Below are 25,215 nucleotides of genomic sequence, written 5' to 3'. Positions count from 1 at the left end.
CACACGGGTGTTTCCCTTTCTCCACTTAGTTCCCGCTGCCTTTGCTGGACTGATGTACCTGTTCGTGAGACAAAAGTACTTCGTCGGCTACCTAGGGGAGAGAACTCAGAGGTAGGCCCCTGGGACTGTTCAAGAACCACGGTGTGAGCCACACTTTTTGAGCAAGAAGAGTGATTATTCATCACCATATTCTGCCCAAGATTTAAGGTTCTGGGGCGGTCACTTGGGGCCAGAGGGTGAAGGCTAATTAATATTCTTCCTCCTTTTCCCCTGAACTTGGTGGGTTTGGTAAATATAGCTGAGGGAACTTGACTCGAGTGCCCAGTAACAAATTCCTCCACATGGCATCAGTCCCACAAAGGATACTTTAATGCGGCACTCTGCACATTCTTGCCACCCCACCCCCTTTACTCCCACCCTTCAGAGTCTGGGCCTTGAATGACTTTCTGTGTCTGGCTTCCCAAGGCCTCCGGTGAATGAAGCGTTTCATTGTTTGCCTAGAGAAATGAGAACTAAAGCTTGCACCTTGCGATCAGTTCTTTTGAGTAACAGATCTTCCAGGGACCAGCAGGAAGAACGTTGCAAAAATAGGATGCAAGAACACGCAGAGGATGGAGTCCTTGAATAGAGTCCCTATGGCATTGCTTATAGATGCTGCCAGAAGGAAATCCCCAGACGGAAAGCCCCAGCTATAACTGTGGCTACACCCGGATTGGAAAATCCGGATTTCCATAAAATAAATGAGGATACTTACAGAAGACATGTTCGAGTTATAGTCTGCCACCTGTTCCTTAGAATTCTTTTTTAGAATTTTTTTAGTTTACTATTTTAGTTTTTGAGAGAAAGCAAGCAGTGGAGGGGCAGAGAGAGAGGGAGAGAGAGAGAATCTGAAGCAGGCTCTGCATAGTCAGCACAGAGCCTGATGGGGGCTTTAACTCATGAAGCATTGAGATCATGACCTGAGCCACAATCAAGAGCTGGACAGTTAACCGACTGAGCCACGAAGGCATCCCCAGTTCCTTAGAATTCTTTATGTGCCAGGAGGGTTCCAGAAGCCAGGCATGTGTTCTGGAAGGCTGCTGCCCGAGTGTTGATCCCAGCCTTCCATTCCATTTTTCTCCCTTGTCTAGTTTCACGCCCCTCCCTGTCTCTTAAAATAGCACCCTCCTCTTGTGGTTAATGAATTCTCCGTTTGGATAACAACCTGCAGGGTTGACAAAGGCATTGACATCCTCGAAGGTCTGCAGGTGACAGCATTATGTTTGGGAACCATGGGAGTCTGTGGAACTAAATGGCTCAGGGCTGGGGGTTGATGGCAAGCTGCAGCCGGGAAAAGAATGACTCTTCTTTCACTGATTCTTTCCTGTGCTGGTCTGCTGTTCATTCCTCTCTAGTGGGGTTCTTATTTACCCTTGAAAACCACAAATCCATTATCTCTCTTACCCTTATCAACACTGTCATAAATGATATTCTTTATTCTCTTCCACCGTGGAGAACCTCTATTCTGCCTTTCCCCAGGAAATCACCTGTTGTCAAGAGGTGAGGAATGGTGGCATGTCTATCAGTGAAATAAGGGGTTTCTGATCTTTTGGGTGCCTCCTGCATCCCTGTCTTCCTCCAGAGTCTCAGGGGTCTGGCCCAGTCACTGTTCTCGTCTGTCACCACTCATGTGAGATCTTACAGTTGCTTTGATTCCAAAACAGTCTGTGGAGAATGACAAAATTTGTTGATCTGCCCACAGGCTCTTTTCATTGTAAAGGTCACTGTTAGGGAATGAGCCGAGGTGACAAAAACTAATAAGATATAGACTTAAAATCTTAAAAATACTGGATAGACTTCCCTGGACCTCATTGAAATGCAGTTTGCCTAACCTCTTAAATCCTGGTCTGGTCTCCCTGTGAGACCCCAGCAGCCCCTTTACCACTGTCCGTGGTGCTTTTAGAGCCTTCTCACCTCTCCTGCACCACAGCTTTCATTACTAATCCATCATGGCACTCCTTCCTGCTGAGACCAAACGTGGCCTCACAATGCTTCTGAACACAGAGTTCGGAGCTACTGTCATCAGGAGAAATGATATATACAGAATGAAATGTCTAATCCTAATTTAGACCAACATACATTTTGGGGTAGATGCAAGTCTGAGAGCCTCTATGGCTAGGTCCAAGAGGATTTTCAATTCTGCCTTCTAGAAACTATGTACTAACACCATCCTCCACTGTGGATCCCCTCTTTCAGTCACCCACTTCCATCCCTGGCCTGTGTCACACTCGGACTCTGCAAATGCTCTAATGTCTTCAGGATCTGCTTTAGTTATTGGGCTCACCAATAGAGGAAGATTCTGCTCAGGGAGACCCTTCCAGGAATTTCTCCCTTGAGCTGTCAATCATCTTTGCTCCCTACTCCCCCAGAAGTTATTTTGGCCCTATCCACTTCAGAAGTTCTCATGTCATTTTGGGTACAGTGGGTAGGCATGACGTTCCTTTGGATATTCCCCCCACCCAAAGCTTCTTCCTTCTGGGATTTTGGAGACCCCACCTTTGTCCCTCCTAGAAACTCATTAGTCTTATTCTCAGCCCTACATCCTAGTCCCTGACCCTTTCCTCCCTGTTTAATTAGGTAGTTTGTAGCATCTCAAACCACATGAAAGTAAGAATAAATTTTAGGGGCACCTGGGTAGCTCAGTAGGGTAAGCATCTGACTTGATTTCAGCTCAAGTCTCAGATCTCAGATCTCAGGGCCGTGAGATCAAGCTTTGTGTCAGGTTCTTTCTTGACAGCACGGGGCCTGCTAGAGATTCTCTCTCTCTCTCTGCCTCTCCCTGCTCACTATTTCACTCTAAAAAAAATGAATTTTAGTTTCTTCCCCTCTCATTCTAAGCTACTATCAGGTCCCAAACTCAGTGGCAGTTGGCATTATATTACAAGACTACTTGCCTTTTATCATCTACCTTTACTTTACTTTTTTAAAATGTTTATTTATTGGGTGGCTTAGTCGGTTAAGTGTCCGACTTTCGCTTAGGTCATGATCTCGCGGTTCGTGGGTTCGTGCCCCGTGTCGGGCTCTGTGCTGACTGCCAGCTCAGAGCCTGGAGCCTGTTTCAGTCTGTGACTCCCTCTCTCTCTGACCCTCCCCTGCTCACCCTGTCTCTCTCTCTCTCCTAGAAATAANAGAGCCTGGAGCCTGTTTCAGTCTGTGACTCCCTCTCTCTCTGACCCTCCCCTGCTCACCCTGTCTCTCTCTCTCTCCTAGAAATAAATAAAACATAAAAAAAATATTTATTTATTTTTGAAAGACAGAGAGAGAGAGAGCATGAGCAAGGGAAAGGCAGAGAGACATAGAATCTGAAGCAGGTCCCAGGCTCTGAGCTGTCAGCACAGAGCCCAACATGGGGCTCAAAGCCACAAACTACAAGATCATGACCTAAGCCAAAACCAAGGGACAGAGGCTTAACAGACTGAGCCACCCAGGTGCTCCCCTACCTTTACCTGACTTTTATCGTCTACCTATCCTAGCTGGTACCAAACTTCTCTCTCTTCCCATCCCTCAGAGCCCTGTTTCTTGTTGGGGATCCCACTAAATTCGTCTGTGTGATTTGAAGTTCTTAACCCAGTGGTGGACAGACAAAGATAACCTTTACTGATTGCTCATTCACTCCCCATTCACTCAGCATCCACTCAGAAAATATTTCCTGACCTCCTGTCTCCAGTGAGGTAAGAGCCAGTTTGCTGAGATGATAATAAACATGACAGAACTCTTGTCCTCAAAAAGACCCGGGGTCTGCTAGAGTCAGGAGCAGGACCAAAAATACTAAACTCGTAGACACAATTATGGGCACAATTTTCAAAAGTGCTGATCCCTCACAATCACTTTCCCCTTTAGTGTCAATATTTTAGAATCGCTTCCTCCCCAACCCCAATCCAAATGTGGACTATGGGGTTACTTCACCAGAGTTAGAGAATGAATGTGTTTTCTGGGAACCCCTGGGTGAGTATATGGGTATCAAGGCTGGTATTTCTAAAGTGAAACCCACCACCCAACCACCAACTGCACCAGAATTGTCTGGGGGTGCTTGTTAAAAATATAGATTCCTGGTCCCACCCTGAATTATGGAATCAGAATCTCTAGGGTAGTCTGGGAATATACATTTTAACAACTTCTACACACAATGTGGGAATAACTAAAGGTGATTTGTGCCTCTTTTCTTTTCTTTTTTTTTTAGTTTTATTTTTTGTTTAATGTTTATTTATTTTTGAGACAGAGCCAGATCACGAGCTGGGGAGGGGCAGACAGAGAGGGAGACACGGAATCTGAAACAGGCTCCAGGACAGCAAGATCATGACCTGAGCCGAAGTCGGACACTCAACTGACGGAGCCACCCACGCCTCCCATGTGCCTCTTTTTAAAGAATGATTCATTTGACAAAACTTTCTGGAGGGCCTGATTTATGGAGATATGTGGGTGAATGAAGAAACAATATATGGTTCTCATGGGCCTTATAATTTTTATTCCTTTTAGAAGTTACTGGGTTTAAAGTGACATTTCCTTACCGAAAAGAACAGAATTTGAACGCCAGATGGGATCATAAAGTTTTTTTTTCCACCCACATTTTGATTATATTTTTGTGTGAGGCAGCGGAGGGTCAGCGACTTGCCCAAGGTCACACAGCCCTGAGCTGGGGCTGGAGCTCAGGCCTCAGCTATCTCACACCACACCTCCCCTTCCTTGAAGTGTTAGGCACATTCGAGATGGGAATTGTCTGTCATAATGCCTCTTGTATATTTTCACATAGGTTTTATGCTGTGTATGTAAGATAGGGGGATACATTTCTTCCAAAACTAACAATACAATCCTAGTCTCCAAAACCCAAAGGAGCCTTCAGTAAGGTAGAAGAGCAGGACTCTGGCCTCCCACGGACAGGTTTGAATTCCCACTCTGCCTCTTCCTGGCTGTGTGACTTCAGGCACATCATTCCACCTGTCTCTTCTCAGTTTCCCCACCTGGAAAACAGGTTATCAATACCTCACATCTGAGGATTAAATGAAGTCACAGATATAATATGCCTGGTCCCTCTGAGGCTTCCTTTAATTCTGACCTTCCCCACCCCATGTAGAGAGAACTCTGTATTAACTTTCAGAGACAATAATGGAGATGCCTTGAGTCTCAAAGTCTAATTACGCAGCGTGTGCCCCATGGGACTCCTGTCCCTTCCTCCTACACTCTTCGTGGAGCTTCCTGAGCCTGCGCACACCGCTCCCACCACATGCCACACCATGCCCACCACCAGTCTTGACAGATTTCAAAATGAGGCTAAGGAAGTGCCTGAGGTGCAGACCCCCATTCACACTTAGTCCTGCAGGTGGTGGGCATGTGCTGAACTCCTGCCTTCCATACCCTTTGCGTGGTACGGAAAGAGTTAAGGCACCACACAGCCATCTCCCTGGGGGCAGTATGACTTGAGACCTTTGAAAAATGCTGCCCAAAGTCAAAAACACCATGATTTCAGCAGCAGGCACTGCCATTTCATCCTTCACCACAGATTTATCTCAGGCGCGTTCTGAAACAGCTTTGCAAATCACTTTTTCTTGTTTCTGTAATGAGCATATGGTGGCCTCATTCGTGTGATAAATCTGAGGCACCACAATGTTTGACTTTTCACAATTTAATTTCTCTGAACCCTCTATTCTCTGACTAAAAAATAGCCCTCACTTAGATTCTGTTACTTCCTTATCAGCATTAGCAGGTAACTGTCTGTATTTGTCTATCAGAGACACTATAATCAAGTACTGCAGACAATGTGGCTCACACAACAGAGATTGATGGTTTCACAGCTCCGGAGCTTAAGAATCTGAGATGAAGGTGTTGGTTGCCTGTGTTTTTCTGAGGCCTCCCTCCTTGGTTCATAGGTGACCATCTTTTCCCTGTGTCTTCCTTCTGCCTGTGTCCATGTCCAAATCTTCTCTTCTTAAAAGAACACCAGTCCCATTGAGTCAGTATCCACCCTGCTGATTATGTTTACTTTAATTACCTCTATAAAGATTTTGTCTCTAAAGACAGCCATGTCCTGAGGAATTGGGCTAGGACTTCGACATATGAATTTGGGTGACACAATTCAGCCCATAATGCTCTCTTTAGAGAGCATATTTTTTTCCCCAGTAAAGAGATAAGATGTCTCACTTCATGAGCAAGACTGTGAACAGAGAAACAAGGAGAGAAGAGTGCAGCTGGTCAAGGAGCAGGGGCTGTGTCAGCTGGTCATGTTTCTTAAATGTTAATGGCCTGTGAATCACGGAGGGACTTGCCGAAATGCAGATCCTGATCCAGTAAATCCGGGGAGGGACTTGCAATTCTGCATTTCTTAACAAGCCCCTCGTGGATGCTGCTGCTGCTGGTCCATGGCCCACACTTTGAGTAGCAAGGGAATAGTTTAATTGCTGGACGTTTTTCTTGACACAGGAAAGCTAGGAGTTACATGAGGAACCTTTGGGGTCCATTTCAAAAAGATGTAATAGCTAATGTTGAACCTGGGGATGCCAAAATCTGCCCTCTCGATTATGTCAAAAAACATGACTCTCAGCAGCACTGTTCAGCTGATTGGCTGTTCTCATTGAGCAGTCTTGATTGCCAAAGGGTCCCCTCAGTGGGGTCATTACTTATAGCCTTAACGAGCCATTTGGCTGGACTTTCCAAATGCACTAGTGCTACCCAGGTGGACCCAGACACTGTGGTCACAGAAAGATCGTGCAGAGGGAAGGAAGGGCAGCCGCTGTGTATAGTTAAGCAGTCACATATCCCTGGGGAGGTGCTTCTTGATCCCCAGCTGATGATTTGCCTAAGCAGCATAGGATTTAGAGCCTTTGAGAGAAGAATATGAATGTACTAAAACATCTCTCCCCCTCCTCCATCCACTTAAAATGTAAGAACCTGTCTTCCACTGCTACAGGTGCAAACTTTCATTAGTGTGAACACAACTTATTCCCAAGCAGCCTCAGGAGAAGACACTGAACCCTTGGATCATGAAGCACCTTTTAGACTCCAGTAGCTTTATTGGTTCATGAAACCTGGCCCTCTCTCGGAGAGGTACTTCAGTCCTGTGTTAGATGCAGCTGCCAGCATAGCTTCACAGGCACTCCTGGAGCAGAGTGGCTGCAGAAAGGGTCTGGAAGAGTCACTGGGGTTCCTAACCCTGGGTCAGAATGCCTGATGACCCACAAAACCCACCACCTTCATACCCTCAGGGAACTGGAGTTCAGAAAGAAACTGGGAGAATTCAGAGAAGCTGTATAGTTGAGCCCTACGATGATGGGGTCTGGGGTCTATGCTCTCATAGCTTGGTTTTGAAATATGTTCAGTGACTAATAACAGCGGAGACCCTTCCATTCTTCATATGAAGTAAATGGAGCATTCCTGAGTAAAAGGAACTATGACTGAAACCCCTTGTATCTCAAAGTGATGACATTCTTTGCTAAATCGACCTCATTTGCCACTTCTACTTTTTTCTGTCTTATCCAGCACACCAGGCTACATATTTGGGAAGCGAATCATACTGTTCCTGTTCCTCATGTCCCTTGCTGGCATCTTCAACTATTACCTCATCCTCTTTTTCGGAAGTGACTTCGAAAACTACATAAAGACCATAACCACCACCATCTCCCCTCTACTCCTCATCCCCTGACTCTCTGCTGAGTACAGGGTCAGCGCTCTCATCTGATCAATACCTAAAGTCATCATTACTCAACCCTTGAAAAGATACAGCTCCTCTTCAGACCGCTGTAAATCTAATGACCATCTGGGCTCCACAGCTTAAGTTAACCTTGCTTTCCCTGGAAGAAAATAACTTTGTGTCTGCTCCCTGCCTTGAGAATGGCAGTGGCCCCGTATTTCTTATTCAGACCCGTTCTGTATGTTTCTTGAGTTATCCCACTTTCTGAAGATGTTTTGTGACCATTTATGTTTTCCTAAAATAAAACACCGAGACAGGTTTCAGGCTGGTGGTTGAGTTTTTTGTGGGGTTATTGCTACATTTGAACAACTCATCTCATTTCTTCAACCTCGAAGATGATAATAAAAAATATACTATCCTTACACACATGTGCCTGGAAGGGCATTCACTAAAATGTCAAGTAGGATTATCTTGTGCTAAAGAGATTTGGGGGTAAGTTTTACTCTGTATTTATATTTTCATGTATTATTTGAAGTTTCTTGATGACCAAATAAATACCACTCAACAAAGAACCAGAAGAGACACAGCAGAAACATGGCCCTTTCTGGGAAGCCTTTCCTAACTCTAGGTCTGTCTGGTGTTGCCTTCTGACCTCCCACAGCACCCTCTGAACATCTCAACCACAGCAAATCCATATTACAATGGAAAGATGTTTATGAGCATGTGTTGCCTTTCCCCACTAAATCATTAGCTCTTGAATATCCCTGATGTCCCATTTATTTTGTTTTTCCTGTGCCAAGCTCGGAGACTGTCACATCGCAGGCATCCTGCCTCAAGCTATTTTGGAACTCAGACAGATGTCCTGTAAAGTGATATATTGTAGGGGACAGGTGGGGTGAGTTTTATGAGATTAAGACATGTTTACTTTCAGTGTTTTAATGGGGTTAATTGTGGAGACATGTCAAAACAAAAACAAAGCTAAAAAGCTCCCACACTATCCTTCCTATTGACAGACAGACTTCCTTAAGGATCTTTTGTGGACTTCCTTAAGAATCCTCCACACATCTCATGAGGATTAGGTTGGTATCTTTATGTGCTAGCATCATGCCCAGCACCTATCATATAATTTCTGCTTAAAATATGCTGTTGGGCTCCTGGGTGGCTCAATCAGTTGAGCGTGAGGTCATGATCTTGTGGTTCGTGAATTTGAGCCCCATATTGGGTTCGTTGCTGTCAGCACAGGGGCCTGCTTCAGATCCTCTGTACTCTCTCTCTCTGCCCCTCCGTTGCTTGCATGCTCTCTGTCAGAAATAAATGAATATTTAATATAAAATAAAATAAAATAAAATGGGCTGTATCTCAGTGTCAGAGCCTAGGTTAATGTCAGGGCCATTGTGGGGGCCCCCAATTATTGGTTGAACAAATCAATAAATGCATGGATGAGTTTATAAATCACTGGCTGGCAATAGTTAATAAAATATATCTGTAGAGCCATTTCCCATATTGAGGATGGATGCATGGTGGTCCAACCATTACACACACGGTGTCCCTTGTCACACTTGAGAAGATAGCTGGGTGTGGTCAAGAGTTCGGGACTCTCGACAGAGAGAAGCCAGTTCCCACAGGAGAGGCAACCCATGAGGATTGAACTCCCAGTTGAGGTGAGCAGCAATCGATGAGTCCTTGTCACCCCCCAGCTGAGTCTCATTATGGTCACAATCTTAGGAAGAATGAGACAAATCCAGGGGCCAACCTCTCCCGCGTTTCCTCAAAGTTGCCTGCTTGGGGAGTGGAGTGAATGGAAAATGGACTCTGGTCTGTGCGATGTTTGGATCGATGTGCTTCATGCGTGATGCTCAAGGTAAGCAGATTTCTCAGTTCACAGGAAAACCCCTGTGTGGACATGATTTCCTGGGCCTTCTGATGGTCCCCCCATGTGGACATGATTTCCTGGGCCTTCTGATGGTCAGACTAACATCCCACTTGGGGTTTCTTGCCAGACAACAACGAGCAGAAGCTTCTTGGTTCCAATCACTTAAGTAGAGTTGCTTCTGCTCTTAGCTCTCTGGAGAGAGCAGGACTCAAACGTCCTAGTGGGCATCAGAAAGGAAAGGTTTTTGCAAACTGTGAGGTAGAAGTGGCTTCAAAGACTACCTCAGCCTGGGCTTGGGACAGAGGGCAGTCATCATAGTTTGCCTGGGACTAAGAGATTTCATGGGAGGAGAGGCTTTCAGTTGGAAGACAGGGACAGTCCTGGGAAAACCAAGATGAGCTGGTGGCTCTAAAGGTGAGCTAGGCCAGAATATGCCTGGGGACATCTGATCTCCCAGAGGCCATACTGTCCCAACTGACTGTGAGACCCCCGGAGTGCAAAGAAAGGAAATGATATAATGACCCATTTGAGGCTCTGCTGACTCTGGCCTTGGTGGAGACTCCACGACTGAGGGCACTAAGGGTTGAGGTAGAGGTAGAGCAGGTCTCACTGCCTAGTGGTCAGACTCTGTCTTCAAAGTCCTAGACCTGGGCTCAATCCTTTCCCTGTCACCCCCTCCATTCTGTGACTTCTCCCTAAGCCTCAAGTTTTGCATTAATTAAACTGGGATAATGATAGAGTCAAATTTATGGGGTTGCTATAAAGAATAATGAGATAAAGCAATTGAAAAATTTTAGCATATACTAAGTGTTGAATATTATCATCTAGTGTTGCTATATTTATTATATTTATTATCATTACCTATTGTATTCATTTTCTACTGCTGCATAAGAAGCTCCCACAAAGTTAGTTGATTATAACTCCATACATTGCCACCTCACAGTTTTCTTGGGTGAGAGGTCATCGTGCTTGAGCTGGATCCTCTGTTCAGGGTCTCAGCAGGCCATAATCAACATGTCGGCCTAGATGCAATGTCTGCTGAGGCTCAGCGTTCTCTTCCAGGCTCACTGGTTGTAGGCAGAACTCAGTTCTTTGCAATTCCAGGAGAAAGGCCCTCAGCTCCTGGTAGCCCCTTCCCTGACACATGGGCTTCTCCACAACATGGCATTTTATCTCTTTAATAAGGTTAACAGGAGAGCCACATTGGTGCCTTTTTCCTTTCTGACCTGTAGACCCACTTTTATAGTGTTCTCCTGATTAGGCCAGGCCCACCCAGGTCAAGCTCTTAACTTGACAACTTAAAAATCAAGCTCTTAACTTGATTAACTTAAAATCAACTGGTTTAGCACCATAATGACATTGCAAAATCCTTTCACTTTCCCCTTATAATGTAACTTAGTGAAATTACAATCCAAGCTCTGCTCACACTCAAGGCAAGGGGCAGATTATACAGAATTGTGGGTCTTTTTAGGATTCTGACTACCCACCTTATCTTCCAGTGTCAGAGGAGCCAAAGGGAGCTGGATGGATGGTGAGATTGTGAGTCTTCTGTGCAGAAGCAGGGTGAAGTGTGTGTGTGTGCGTGCATGCGCGTGCACGTGTGAACACATGAGAATTCTATTAGAGAGTCTGGGGTCCCTCCCAACTCCTTGGGAGCTGGGAAGCTTCATTCATTACCTTTTATCCTCTGTGGGAAATAGTACAGTGATAGAACAGATGAAGCTGAGACAAACAGTAAGTGAACTCCACCCTCCCCTTCCATTTAGACTAAAATACCCTATTTTCATGATAAGAATGTCCCTGCTGTGCAACTGGACTTTTATATTCCCTCTCCACCTATGCCTTATCCTTGTCAGGCAATGTCCCACTCATCACTCAGTTGTTCAGGCCCTAAAGGAAGACACTGTCTCTCAGTCCTTCCTTGTATTCCTTCCCCACCATCGATCCCTTACCAAATTCTACCAGCTCTATGCAAAACACATCCCCCTGGCTGTCCTTGTTGTCTGAGCTGATGTTATATCTCTCCTGAATCATTTCCACAGCCACATCCATTGGGTATTATGTCACATGCCCTTGCTAAACCTGCCAGGGGATTTTCATTGCTCTTGGGACAAATCCCAAGTGCCTTGATGTGCCCTTGCAGAGACTGTTTGGTTGGTGGCTGTGTTCCTCTTTGAGCTGCCCCCCTTGGCTCCCTCAGCATCAGCCCCACTGACCCTCCTGCTGCTGGCTGTAATACAGGGTCCTCCCCCAGGTGCTCTGAGGCTTCCTCCCTCCTTGTAGAGTCTTCCAGTGGTCACCTCCTCACAGACCCCTCCAAGACCAGTGCACCGAGTCTACATAGCACAATCCTTCCTCTGCCCTTCCCACCCCAACCGTTTCCTATCCTTCCCTTACTTCTTCTTTTCTGTCACCTGAAATTAGATCACTTATTTAGTCCTCTACTTACTCATTGTCTGTCTCCTGCACCAGGATATAAGGTTCCAAAGGGCAGGGATTTGGCTGTATTGCTCATGCCTCTGTCTCCATGGCCTAGAACAGTGTGAGACAGATAATCAGTGTTCCAGACATACTGAATGAGTCGCTTGAAGAATAGACTGGGTTGTATGATTGTGTCTAGTGGCTTATGTGACTGTGAGGTAGGTTGTAGTGGTGATGGCTAAAGAGCTGTGAACAAATTCGGGACAGAGAGCCTCGCAGATGGTCTTAAATTTGAGTAAGCAAAACTCCAGCTATGAAACCCATTAGAAAATAGAGACCCCTAAATGCCACCCCCAGAGATATGATCTGATACATTAGGGATTGGGCTCAGGTATTCACATTCTTTATAAGATTCTCTGGATTTTCTTGATGTAGCTAGTTGAAGACCACTCTTCCAGAAGCTTTTTGCTCTATAGCTGTACCACCCAATATGGTGGCTACTAGCCCTTAAAATATGTCTCCTCTAAACTGAGATATACTGTAAATGTAAGGTGCATATCAGATTTCAAAGATTTAATGTTAAAAATATAGAATATCTCATTCATAATGTTTTTGTATGGATTACAAGTTGCAACGATACTCTTGTGGATATAGGTGTTAAATAAAATGTATTATTAGAAATAATTTCACCTGGAGCCTAAGTGTCCATCCACAGATGAATGGATCAAGAAGATGTGGTTTATCTATACCATGGAATACTACATGGCAATGAGAAACAATGAAATCTGGCCATGTGTAGCAACATGGATGGACCTTGAGGGTGTTTTGCTGATTGAAATAAGTCAGGCAGAGAAGGACATATATCATATTTTTGCACTTATAGGAGGATTAGGAGGAACTTGACGGAGGAACAAGCGGGAGAAGAAGGGCGGAAATGGTGGGGGAAAGGGAGAGAGGCAAACCATGAGAGACTCTTGAATGCTGACAAAAACTGAGGACTGATGGATGTGGGGGGGAGGGGGGATGGGCATGGAGGAGGGCACTTTGGGGATGAGCACTGAGTGTTATGTAGAAACTAATTTGACAATAAACTATTTGTAAAAAAAAAAATAAAAAAATTAAAAAATTAAAAAAAAAAGAAATAATTTCACCTGTTTCTTTGTACTTTTCTTAATCTGACTACTAGAAATTTTAAATTACACATTCAGCTCGCATTATATTTCTATTGATCTAAAAGGTCTATGGGAGCCAGCAAGCCTCACAGCTGAAATAAGTGCTGGATGTCATCCTGAGCACTTACTTATCTTCAGGTATGATTTCTTGCAGACAATACTGAAAAATGTGCTGATGAGAGTTACCATAGGAAGCAAACTGGTCCTATCTAAATCTGGAAACAGTTCTTTGAAGCTTGTTACCATATGATCACGAGAGTGTTTCATTAAGTATTTCTGATCACAGATGTGGCACATTATTAAAATATCATTTTTACAGTCACCCTAGAGGCGAGGGTTATCTGAATATGGAGAGAGAAACAGCTTGTGGAGCTGTTGCATAAATGAAATTACTAGAAAGCAGTGCACTCGATTGCATATTGGCTTGGGGGCTTATTCGTATTAAAATGTTTAGATAGCAGTTTCTGTTCATTTTCTGCAGAATTGCTCTCCAAATTAAAAATTTGGCCTGGCACACCAATAGGCCAGAGTCCCAGGAGAAGTTTATCCTCCTTTTCTTCTTGTTATCCTTGCCTAAGCACTTAGATACTGTGCTGATAGGGAGTACAGAATGTCTGTATGGAGCATATGCACTTGAATTTCCTGCGGCCCTGCAAATGGGTGCACTCATACTTGCCTAAAAGAGGTCAGCACAGGCTTCAAGAATATCAGAAGGTCTGTCTATAGGAAAGCAAGCACTGTGTCTCTCTTCCGATAATTTTTAGAAACAATTTTTAATGGAAATTGACCTTCATAGTTGAAGAGTGTTGCAAAAATGAACTTGCTATTAATAGCCTAGAAGCCACTGCATAAACAAAATGAATTATAAGCCTTCTCAGAATTCAAACTAATAAATGACTACTCAGCCAATGAACAAGACAATAAAAGTTGGAACATTTGGTGCAGGATGACTTCCTTCCCTACCTATACGTTTGCATCCTCGATGTCAATACTATGGCAACTAGAACATGGTCACAGCAACTGTCTGGAAATGTCTATTCTCACCTGGAGCCCAAGAGCCACGCCCACTGGGCACACAACCTTGCTTTGTCACCTCAATTATATTTAAACTTACCAGTGCATCAGCTGGTATGAAAAGAGTGCTAGCTGATGTGATTGATCATGAAGTAGGATGATTCTTGTAACTTCTGTCAGCAAAAGGCCTTACTGGGGTGGGGTGGAGGAGCTGGGGAAAGTGTGTGTGTGTATGCATGTGTGTGTGTGTGTGTGTGTGTGTGTGTGTGTGTGTGTTTAGTTCATGCCTACCAAGAGGACAAAACCCACAAGAGCATTTTGTGATTCAGCTGACACATCCTTTCTCTCTCTTTTAATCACCTAGGTTATTGAGGACCATAGAAAACAGCTAATGCCTGAAACTCCTCTCATCATAACCCTTTCTTTCAAAGCCCTTCCTTTCCTGAGTTTGCTACCTTCATTCTTCCCTATGCTGAGGCTGTTATCGAGGAATTAAGTGAGGGAGGCCAGGCAGAGAAAGGGTGTGGATCGCCAGAAAGTCAAGAGTTGCATGGATACTCTTCTAGAATGTTCCACATTACTTTAGGGAGGGATTCTTAACTAGTCTGTTACTATGAAACAAGTCAAATAAATCTCTGACCTTGATAAAATGCTAAAAAATTAGTTTAAAAGGAAGCCATTACTTACTACTTTTATTACTTTTTTTTTAAGTTTACTTATTTATTTTGAGAGAGAAAGCAAGCACAAGCTGTGGAGGGGAAGAGAGGGAGAAGTAGAGAATCCCAGACTGACTCTGCACTGTCAGCTCAGAGACCAACTCAGAACTCAAACTCACAAGCTGAGGGATCATGACCTGAGCTGAAATCAAGAGTCCAATGCTTAACCTACTGAGCCACCCAGGTGCCCCTCTGTTGCATTTTAAAGCATTTTAAAGCATCACATCAGAAAAGCTCCTACCACTGAGAGATATATGCAAAATGGATATGGCTTTTCATATAAAACACAAGCCTTGAAAGTAATATCTCCCACTATGTACTTGAATCAACCTTCCCTGTAACTTGGAGATACTGGTGAGAAGATATGAAAGATGCTGGACTGTGAGCAGCAGGATCAATAGGAGATAATGAGTAAACCATTTTGATTGGAGTGCAAGATTGCCTAAAAGGAATGTCCATGGGTTAGGTGGTGGACTCTTCAGTGTCTATGGGATTAGGATGCTCTCAGTAGAGGGTTGTTGAAAGTGGTTTTTGTTTTGTTTTTAGGAGAATGATGACTTGTGCAAAGCATGATTTTAATAGAATAATCTGGCAGTTTTACTGAAGATAATTGAGGAATGGAAATAGCTAGATGGGGGAGGAGGAACAAGCTGGAGATGATTGGAAGGTAACAATTTCAATGGTTTAAATGCAAGATGGTGCCTGGACTAAGATGGTCGCAGGGCATATGGAGAAGAGAGTGGAAGATAGAACATTATGAATAAATAATGAAGAGGGAGCATGGTTGGTTCCAAGGAAACAAGGAAAGAAGGAAAGTAAAAGAGAATCCTGGGTGTTGAGCCTGGGTGAGAAGAGAATCAGTATGCAATTAAATTCCTAGAGTGCCCCTACCATATCCCAGGCCTAGGGCTCAGTGCTGGGCATTGGCAGTGACAAAGAGAGACAAGATTGCCCTTGAGGAACGTTTATTCTAATGGGACAGTAAGCAGTCAGAGAGGTACAAGAATCACTAGAGCAACAGAGGTTATAAATGCATAAGAGTGGGAAGTTTCAACTTACAGTTCTGTGTAAATCACCCAGAAAAATGAGATTCAAAGGACACTGAAAAGCCACTTATGATTAGGAGAAATAAGAGTCACTATGGGGCACCTGGGTAGCTCAGTCGGTTAAGCGTCTGACTTCAGCTCAGGTCATGATCTCACGGTTTGTGGGTTCGAGCTCCGCGTTGAGCTCTGTGCTGACAGCTCAGAGCCTGAAGCCTGTTTCAGATTCTGTGTCTCCCTCTCTCTCTGCCCCTCCCCCACTCATGCTGTATGTCTCTCTGTCTCAAAAATAAAAATAAACTATAAAAAAAAATTTTTTTTAAAAGAATCACTAAACACTTAATAATAGCCATGGCAGTGCTTTTATTACTTTCTCATTGTGTGTCAGGTACTGTACTATGTGCTCTGTAGGCCTTTTCTTATTCAATCCTTTAATAACCCACAGGTGAGGACCTTTGCCCAAGGTCAAAGAGCTGCCAGGAAGCATATCCCGGATCCAAATTCAAATCTATCTTTTATTTATTTATTTATTTATTTATTTATTTATTTATTTATTATTTATATTTGAGAGAGAGAGAATCTTCAGTAGGTTCCTTATTCAACACAGAGCCCAATGTGGGTCTCAATCCCACTACCTTGGGATCGTGAGTCTGGTACTCACTGACAGCTATCCAGGTGCTCCAAGTCTATCTCTTTTTAAAGTTATTGTGAACTTACCTTATCCAAAAGGTCCAACCAAAACTTGTGGGTAATTTGAGGGCATGTAATGGCATTGGGACATTTAAGGAGGGTAAGAGTTAGCTCTGTCCTAACCTTGTGTCTTGTTATTAAGAAAGCAATTCTCAGACCAAATTTGGCCACAAAGATAGATCTTTTATTAAACAAACATTCCTTTAGAAAGCAGGCCCAGGACTATTCATATAACTGTGAGCTTAGGGATTCTGCCTCTTGTCTAAAAGCTTCCCTTGAGTCAGACGCAACAACATTCAGTGTCATCCCTTAGGGACATGGCCTCAGGCCTCATTGGGTTCCTACAGCCCATTCACACATGTGCTGGGGAGCACCTGCCCAATATTGACCCAGTCCTCAAAATTTGACTACGTTTAATTTTAACATTGAGAACCTATTTCTGACATTCATCACCTAGACCAGCAAGCCTCTCATTTCACCAATAGAAACTTACTTCTGATAGGGGTGCCTGGGCAGCTCAGTTGGGCATCTATTTTTGACTTAGATCATGATCTCATGGTTCATGAATTTGAGCCCCACATTGGGCTCTCTGCTCTCATCACAGAGCCCTCTTTGTGTCCTCTTTGCTCCTCTCTCTCTTGTGCTCTCTCTCAAAAATAAGGATTTAAAGAAACTCACTTCTGATACTCACTATCTTAATTTTTAAAGCTTCAGGTGGTGATTGAGATCAGAAGAACTGATATCTTTTTGATGTAATACTAGCTGACCACCCTTGGAGGCTGAATTTCTCTCTTGCCCCTGAATTTCCAAGGGCTACTAAATGCCCGTAGAGTTGAGACGTCCAGTAATACAAACTCATGTTCTCATGCTCAATATCCAACTATTTTAAAGTAAATTATGAACATTTTAAAGTAAACAAATACTTTTAACTGTTATTCCATAATATCTTTGATATGGATTTTTTAAAAATCCTATCAATAAACTATAAAGTACCTATATTGTTCTTTTTGACCAGGAAATCTTAACCTCATGGCCCAGGCATGAAAATACCAGTTTTCATGATGGGCAAGGCACTGTGCCAAGGGCTTCAGATATATCTAATCATTTAACCTTCAGAACAAACCAGTGAGGTAGGTGTCATTATTCCACACCCATTTAACAAAGGGGGAAAGTGAAAGTGAACCTTAAAGAGAACAAGTCATTTGACCCAGATCAGACAGCTTGAAGCTAATGGATATGGGATTCAGGTCTGGACCTTGGACGTGGGGAAGCTCAAAAACCCTGAAATTATCATCAGGATTGTGCATGTGTGAGCATCCATATCATTCATGATGTTTCTGGGGATGCAGGGTGGGAAGAGCTGTGGTAAGTTTCTATGACTTTCATTGGATTCTTGAAGACTTTCAGCACCATGATCTGAACCAGCACCATCAGAATCCAGATGCTTTGCCTGACAACTGCCTGTTGTAAGTTATCTTCCTAATGGAAGCACAAAGCAGATGTTTCCTTTCCTCTTCCATGGACAGACATATTTAAGTGGACCTTTTCATCTAAAAACACAGCAACATTATCCTAATTTATGGAAAACACATCAGGTAAGAAAAATCACATTCATAAGAAATCAATTGAGTTTTCAGTTTAGAATTGGGCTCAAAGAGGACAAGGTAGCTTTGCACTGTGAAAAATAAAAATATGGGCCTTTTAAAAATTTTTTCTCTGTTAAAGACAAGAGACTTAAGGGCATTTTCCTGATAATGGCCTTACCAGCTTTCCAGATTTTATAGGTAATGGTCTTTTACTGTTTGAAAAGATAACCTACTCCCGTATTTATTTGGACCAAAGTAAAATGATCATGTTTCCTTTGGTTTTGGTGGGCTGTTAACAGAACAGATATCTGAAATATCTTACTGTTGTTAAGGCAAACTGACTTGAATATTTTCAAATATTTCAAGATATTTTCTTGAAACAATTTGTCCTTCCATCTTCCTTCTGAGCTATTTTTGAGTTGTAATGAAATAGTATTTCAGGAATTAGCAGAAAAAGAGACTATATGGTTTCTCTTATCCCTTCTCTACTCAAGTCATATATATTTATCTTAAAAATTGCTTAAAATTTATATAGAAAAAAAACACATATCTTTTACAATAACTTGAAGCGTATTCTACCTACACGGGCCCAGTAATCTGCTACCTTACTGCCCATCCCTTACTCCAGAGATGAGGAAAAACAGGTAAATGCTTGATTTTCCTTTGAGGTTCATCTGCCCCTTACACAAAGAGTTCCCATGAGCACTGAAGCTTGGCTCAGTCTAATATGAAGATTTGGTTATATTATGCAGAAATTCATGAACTTCCCACTATAATGTTTGGGTATGCAAAATCGAGAAGTATTTTGGGTTACTCTATCAGACTGAGGTAGAAATTGGTGTGGAAATTGATTTTTCCAAAGCCTCAACATTTCAAATGCAAAAACTCTTTTATCTGGTTACTTCTGGGGAAGTAACAGCTGGGAGCTAATGAATGGGAAGAGACACCAAGATAGCTCCAAGTTGGTGGGTCCTAATTCCACTTCTACCGTCAGTCCCAGTAGATGCTTAATCATGAGCACTTAAAACAAGTCTCCTCTGACTGGAAGTGGGTGGCCAGTGTGTTTTGGAGCCATTTTCTCAGAGGCTGTCTTGGTCAGGTGCTGATTCATTCACATCCTCTTGACTGATGCCCGACTTCCGTGTAACTCCGATCCCCCACACCTATGTGAGCCACAGCAAAGGGGAAGCATTTCAGGCTGGAGTTCAGGGAGAGAGGCTTTTAATATGAATGGTTTCCTCCTTCTTCAAACACCTGGGGCATTCCCACTTTACACTATAACGGTTTGCCTTTATTTCTTCTCTAAATATTTCATTTGTATTTACCCTAGTCCCAGTTTTCTCCACTACATTGTAAATTTCATGAGACGAATGCCTTTGTCTTACATTTCTCATACACACACACACATTTAGAGTTTATTTGGAGAGAGAGGGAGAGAGCATGTGCAAGTGGGGGAGGGGCTGTGAGAGAGGGAGAGAATCCCAAGCAGGCTCCCCACTGTCAGTACAGAATCCATCCCTGATGCAGGGCTTGAACCCATCAAATACGAGATCATGACCTGAGCTGAAATCAAGAGTTGGATGCTTAACTGACTGAGCCACCCAGGTGCCCCTCTCTTGTATATTTTTAGCCACAAGGAGAGTGCTATGAGTTTAGTAGATACCCAATGAGTACCGGTAGATTAATTCCTTCTTTTGATGTGACAGAAACTTCCAGGGATGTTGTATTTTCTCTAGGAGAAAGCTTCATGAGGACAGAAACTATGTAATAGTCATTTTTGCACCTTATGTGAGATCAAGTTTAATTTATTGGTCAGGATACATGCTCCACAATTATCCTTGAAGAGACTGAACAGAAAAGGCAGTGATGGATGGACCAAGTTTGTGATGGCCTCACCAGAACAATTCATAGTGTTAGAAAACAGCGATGGGTGATATTTAGGTTTTCTTCCTTGCATGGGACCACTTACCTTGCATGGTTTGGCCACTCTCTTCTCCTGATATCATTTCCTCATTTGTCTTCCAACACAACACTGCATGTCTGCTATCTTCCTAACTCATCCTCTTTTTCCGGCTCCTCCCCAACCTCCCCAGTGGTGGAGAGGTGGGGCTGGGGGTGAGGATCTCTCAGATGCATTCTTGCATTTAAACTGAATCCCTGAAAAAAATAAAATAAAATAAACTGAATCCCTGAGTATTCTTTATCAATTTCTAAGATTCTATTTTTTTTTCATCTTCAGGTCTTTTTTTTCAAACCTCCAAACTAAAATATCCAGTTGCCCACATGTCTACTTAATATATCCGAAACCGAACCACCCTAGTTCCAGCCCCCAAATCAATTTCTCCTCTAGGGGTCCTCATTTCAACACATGGCGGCACTGTACTAATCGCTCAGGACAAAGCCTTCGAGTCCACTCTGACTCTGCTTTCGACACATCCAGTTCTGACCAAACTGTCAGTTTTGCCTTCCACAGACATTAAAAAAAAAGCTGACCCTCCTTCCCTCCTGCCAGTCTCCACTCTGTTCTGAGCTTCCACTATCACCACAACGTGAGCTCCGTGAGGGTGCACACCTTGTGTTTTGTTCCTTGTGGTATCTTCGGTTCCTGGTACGTTACCGGGCACATTGTCTGTGCTTAGTTCTTGCCTAGATTATTGTAGTTAATTCCCCATCTCTGGATTTCTCAGCCTCAGCACTACTGACATTCTGGGCAGGGTAATTCTCTGTTGTGGGGGCTTTGTGTGGGCTGTAGAGGTCAGTAGCACGCACCCCTGGCCTCTACCCAACCTGACTCCAGTTGCACCTGCCTCTTGCACCATAAGTTGTGACAATCAAAATATCTCCAGACCTTGTGAAGTGCCCACGAGGGGGCAGAACCACCACCATAGCAGGTCTGCTTTTCCTGGTGACCCATGGTGTCTGAGCAGCCAGACTCTTTAAACATGGTAAGTCAGATCTCTGCTTCCTATCCACTCAGAGTAAATTTCAAATACCTTACACTTGTGAGGCCTCTGTCATTTCCTCTGACCTCATCCCTCACCACTGCTCTCTCCATCTCATACCCATTCCTTCCTGATCTTCCAGATATGCCAGGCCTATTCCTGCCTTAGGGCCTCTACACTCACTGTCCCCACCACCTGGAATACCCTGCTTCCAGACTCCTCATGGAGCCTATAAAGCCATATTGTTCTATTCTTGGTGGTCCATAGTCCTCGACCTTACTGCCTCTTGACAAATGTGCCTGGAACAGTGCCTGGTAGTGGTTAGGTGCTCAAAACATGTGTGTTGAGGGAGAGACAAACGGACGGATGGGTGGACACAGAAGACAGTGCTTTATTGAGGCCTTCATGGCCTTCATCCTCTTCTGTCTTTGGCTCTCTCGTAATTCTTGCCAAATCACGATTAGTTCTCTTTCTTCCTAACACTGAACATATGACTGGAACTCTACAAATGGTATGAAACAAACCCATAGAGACAACAAAAAGCCTCAGAGGGAATATCTTTCAGAACTAGCTTGGACTCTGTCTCATTTATGTCCCTGGATTTGGGCTTTATTTGGGGTTAGCAGCACAACTCAGCGAACAGTGCCCACAGTTTGGAGGTGGACTTCGTGGGTATATCCAAGTAATTCCTCAGCCCCAGTGTGATCATGGGCAAGTTACTTTTCCACCTGTGCTCCAAGCCTTTGTCTGTAAAGTGGGATAATGCATAACAGAATTCCTAGAGCTATGTGAGAATTAGAGGGAATTGATTATACATGTAAAGTGCTTAGACATGTGGATAAATATTTGCTAGTATTATTACTCTGTGTATATGCTGTCTTCATGAGGATCTGGTACCTGGTGACATGATAAAGCTTTGAAAGTTTCTGCAAGACACATATATTGACAGCCTACTGAATGCTACGTGCTGTTCTGGGCACTGGAGATATGGGTTGAATAGGACAAATAGGATCTGTCTTCTCGAAATTTACGTTTTGTTTTGATGATGCAGACAATGAGCAGATAAACAAAAAATTATGAGCTAGTGGTAAGTGTAATGATAAAAACAAAACAGGGTGAGGAGATGGGGAGGGAATTGCTTTAGGTTTCATGCTCTCGAAAAGCTGCTCTCTGAGGCAATTTTAAACTGTTACCTGAATGACAAAAGGCAGCAGCCAGCCAAAACCTAGGGCAAGAATTTTTCAAACACAGTAACCAGTCCATGCAGAGCCTTCACCAGGGATCAGGCTTGGTGTGTTTGAGGAGAAGTTAGGCCATGTCGGTCAAGTGGGGTGAATCCCATTGGGGAGAGTAGAAGAAGAAAGTAAGTCAGAGGGGTTGAGTCATGAGCACTGTAGACCACACTGAGAATTTTTTAGAGGGCTGGGAATCATGGGAAGGCTTAAAATGAGAGAATGACATTTTACAAACGATCCCTCTGGTTGCTGCTGGGTTGAGAAAGGCCTGCCATTAGGCAAGCCTTAAAATAGGGACAGCAGTGGGGGACAATGACAAGTAAAACATGTGGCCAATGAGGGTGATGATGATGGAGGTTCTGTCACAATGTGATGCTTAGATGTAGCTCGGAATCTCATTACTAATGTGAGGCCTCATGACAGCATGTGGCTGTTTCAGACCAAACCTCCTGGCCCCGATGGTGATTGCCTTACCCCTTCAGCTCTCTTGCCTTTTTTCCTCTGAGATTTTGCTGTAAACTTGTAATGTGATCAGTGTGGGGGAAAGGGAATGAGGCTAGATTCCTTTTGCTTCTAGAACATTCTTCTCTGACTCCTAGGAATCTTAAGAGAAGCTAAACTGGTGTTGAATCTAAAGGGAGAGAACAACAGTGTCTAAATAAAGACCAGCCAAGAATTATGTGCCGACAGTGGACTATTTATTAAATATCAGCTTTTGGACAATGACAGTAACTATATGTGAATGATATTTGTTTTTAGGAATATTGAAAAAAAAAACACAGAGACGTCTTCTAAAGGTTAAAAATAGAAAGGGCCCTTGTACTCCCATTCCATAAACTCTGTTATGAATGAGGTTGTATGTTTCACATTTAATAAACAGTCACTAGCTTGGAAGGATTTCTTTTCTGGATCTAATGGACTGAAGCCCAAAGTTTTTTTTTTCCTGTTCTAATTTATATCACTATTTATAGACCTACCATTTTCCATAGTTAGCATGCTTTTCAGAATGCAGGAAAGAGGCCAAATGAAGTTGCTACAGGTCTTCTGCTTCCTGGTTATTCACACAAGGCAAACCACCCTGAGTGAAGCCAAGTCCTTGAAGCAACAATCTTTGATCAGCCCACGTCAGCTCCCTCCTCCAATGGTCCATACTAGATCACTTACGGGGAGGCCTGCTTTAGGGTTGCCAGATGAAAGTCCAGGACATCCAGTTAAATTTTAATATAAGATTTTAAATTATGAAGAATTTCTTTTTAGCATCAGTATGTCCCAAGTTTTATAGGGACAGATAGTATTTGTTTATTTGAAATTCAAACTTAACTGGACATCTGTGCTTTTATTTGCTGACATGGCAAGCCCAGCCCTCGGTGGGGATGGGTGTGAAGCATTTCCAGCAGTAGAGGTTACTTAATGCCACACACTGGCTGCCTCTTTGGGCCTGTCCATCTCTGGTCACCCACTTCCCTCAACCCAGCTGGATTGTAAATGGGTATTGTCACGGGAGTGAGCAACTCTCTTCACCTACTTTCCTGTGTCTCAGTTAAACTCCCAGCACTATATTTAGGGCATTATTTCCTTCTTTCCTATAGTAGAAGCTATTTTCTATCTATCCATCCATCCTTCCATCCATCCATCCAACAAGTATTTATGGAACACCTTTTAAGTATCAGACACCACGCGGCAAATCCATAATCTCCCTGGGAACATGTCATGTGGACAATTTCTGCTCTGTCTTAGAGCCAGCTTCTTGGAAGTCCTCCAGAACACAGGAAGCAGCTGTTGCAATGAACAAAACAGCTCTGATCCCAGCACCTCTGGACTCGTCCAACTGAGCCAGAGATATAGAGATATCTCGGATGCTGCCAGTTGCCCTGGAATGAGTCCTGACCTGTGATATGTGGTACAGGGAAGCTGAGAGCCAGACAGGACTGTCCTGTCCTATCAGTTAAGGAAGGCTACTTGTTGTAACAAACAGACTTCAACATGTGTCATCACACTAGAAGTTTATTTTTTGCTCAAGTAATACTTCTGGGGAGATGTAGAGGTTTGTGGGGCAACCCACTCGGCACAGTCATTTGTGGGTTTGAACTGGCAGAGGCTCTGTGGTCTTCACCAGGCCACTGGTCTTTTCCAAGGTTGCCCAGGGGTCATCATCAGTCCAGCCGGCTATAAGAGGACCAGGGCATGGAGGCACGCATGGGAGATTTGACCAAGCTTATAAGTGGCCCACATTGTTTCCTCTCAGGTCCCTTGGACAGCCACATAGCCTCTCCTAGTTGCAAGGGAGGGCAGGCAAAGTGTCCCCAGAAAGAAGAAACAAACACAGATTCAGTTAACTTCTCTGAGCCTCAGTTCCCTCATTTACAAAATACTCTACTGATTGCCAGTTGGTAAAATGTCTGCTGGGACCCACCACTGGCAGGTCTGACAGCATTCCCCAGCAACCCCCCCACCCCCCACTTTGCCAGCAACAGACTTCCCACCCCCATTCTGGGGATAAAGGAGATCTGATCCCTTTTGCATTTTCCCAACTGCCTGCTTCTTGATTCTCACCCTTCTCAGACCAGCTGCCTGGAGCAAAGCCACTTTATCTTGTAGGTTATGTTTGAGTAGTTCACTTACTGGCACTTTGCAACTTTGAGTACATTTCTCCATAAAAGCAGATGGTATGGGGATCACAGCCAAGGTCCAGCCTCCATCTTCTGGCCCAAGGCAACTCTAAGAGGTGGGCTTGAGAGAGCCCCTGGCACCTGAGCAGTTCCCATGGTAGCATCTGAGAAGGTTCTGCAGCAGGAAACTGGTGGAGTTCTGGGCCCCAGAGGCTTTGTGAATGGCTGGTTCCCATGGCAACCATGGGGTGGCC

At 43.8% G+C, this 25,215-nt stretch overlaps 1 protein-coding gene and 1 long non-coding RNA gene across 2 annotated transcripts in view; one reads left to right on the top strand and one right to left on the bottom strand.

The window, feature by feature from the left end:
- The window catches only part of LOC120223064 (arachidonate 5-lipoxygenase activating protein), a 29,772-nt gene extending 21,785 nt beyond the window's left edge, over positions 1-7,987 (top strand). Inside the window, exons 4-5 of the mRNA XM_039221111.1 lie at positions 30-111; positions 7,510-7,987. Coding sequence (XP_039077042.1) covers positions 30-111; positions 7,510-7,672 — 245 coding nt within the window. The 3' untranslated portion in view covers positions 7,673-7,987. The remainder of the gene's footprint in view (positions 1-29; positions 112-7,509) is intronic.
- Positions 7,988-24,338: 16,351 nt separating this feature from the next.
- On the bottom strand, positions 24,339-25,117 carry LOC120223070. The gene is made up of 2 exons (XR_005526184.1): positions 24,975-25,117; positions 24,339-24,624 (listed from the first exon to the last, which is right to left on the bottom strand). It is a non-coding gene; the product is annotated as an uncharacterized LOC120223070 (long non-coding RNA).
- Between the last annotated feature and the right edge of the window lie 98 nt (positions 25,118-25,215).

This window comes from Hyaena hyaena, unplaced genomic scaffold (assembly GCF_003009895.1).
Source record: "Hyaena hyaena isolate Hyena2069 unplaced genomic scaffold, ASM300989v1 scaffold_944, whole genome shotgun sequence".
NCBI classification, from domain to species: domain Eukaryota; kingdom Metazoa; phylum Chordata; class Mammalia; order Carnivora; family Hyaenidae; genus Hyaena; species Hyaena hyaena.
This window is presented reverse-complemented; position numbering and strand designations above follow the sequence as displayed.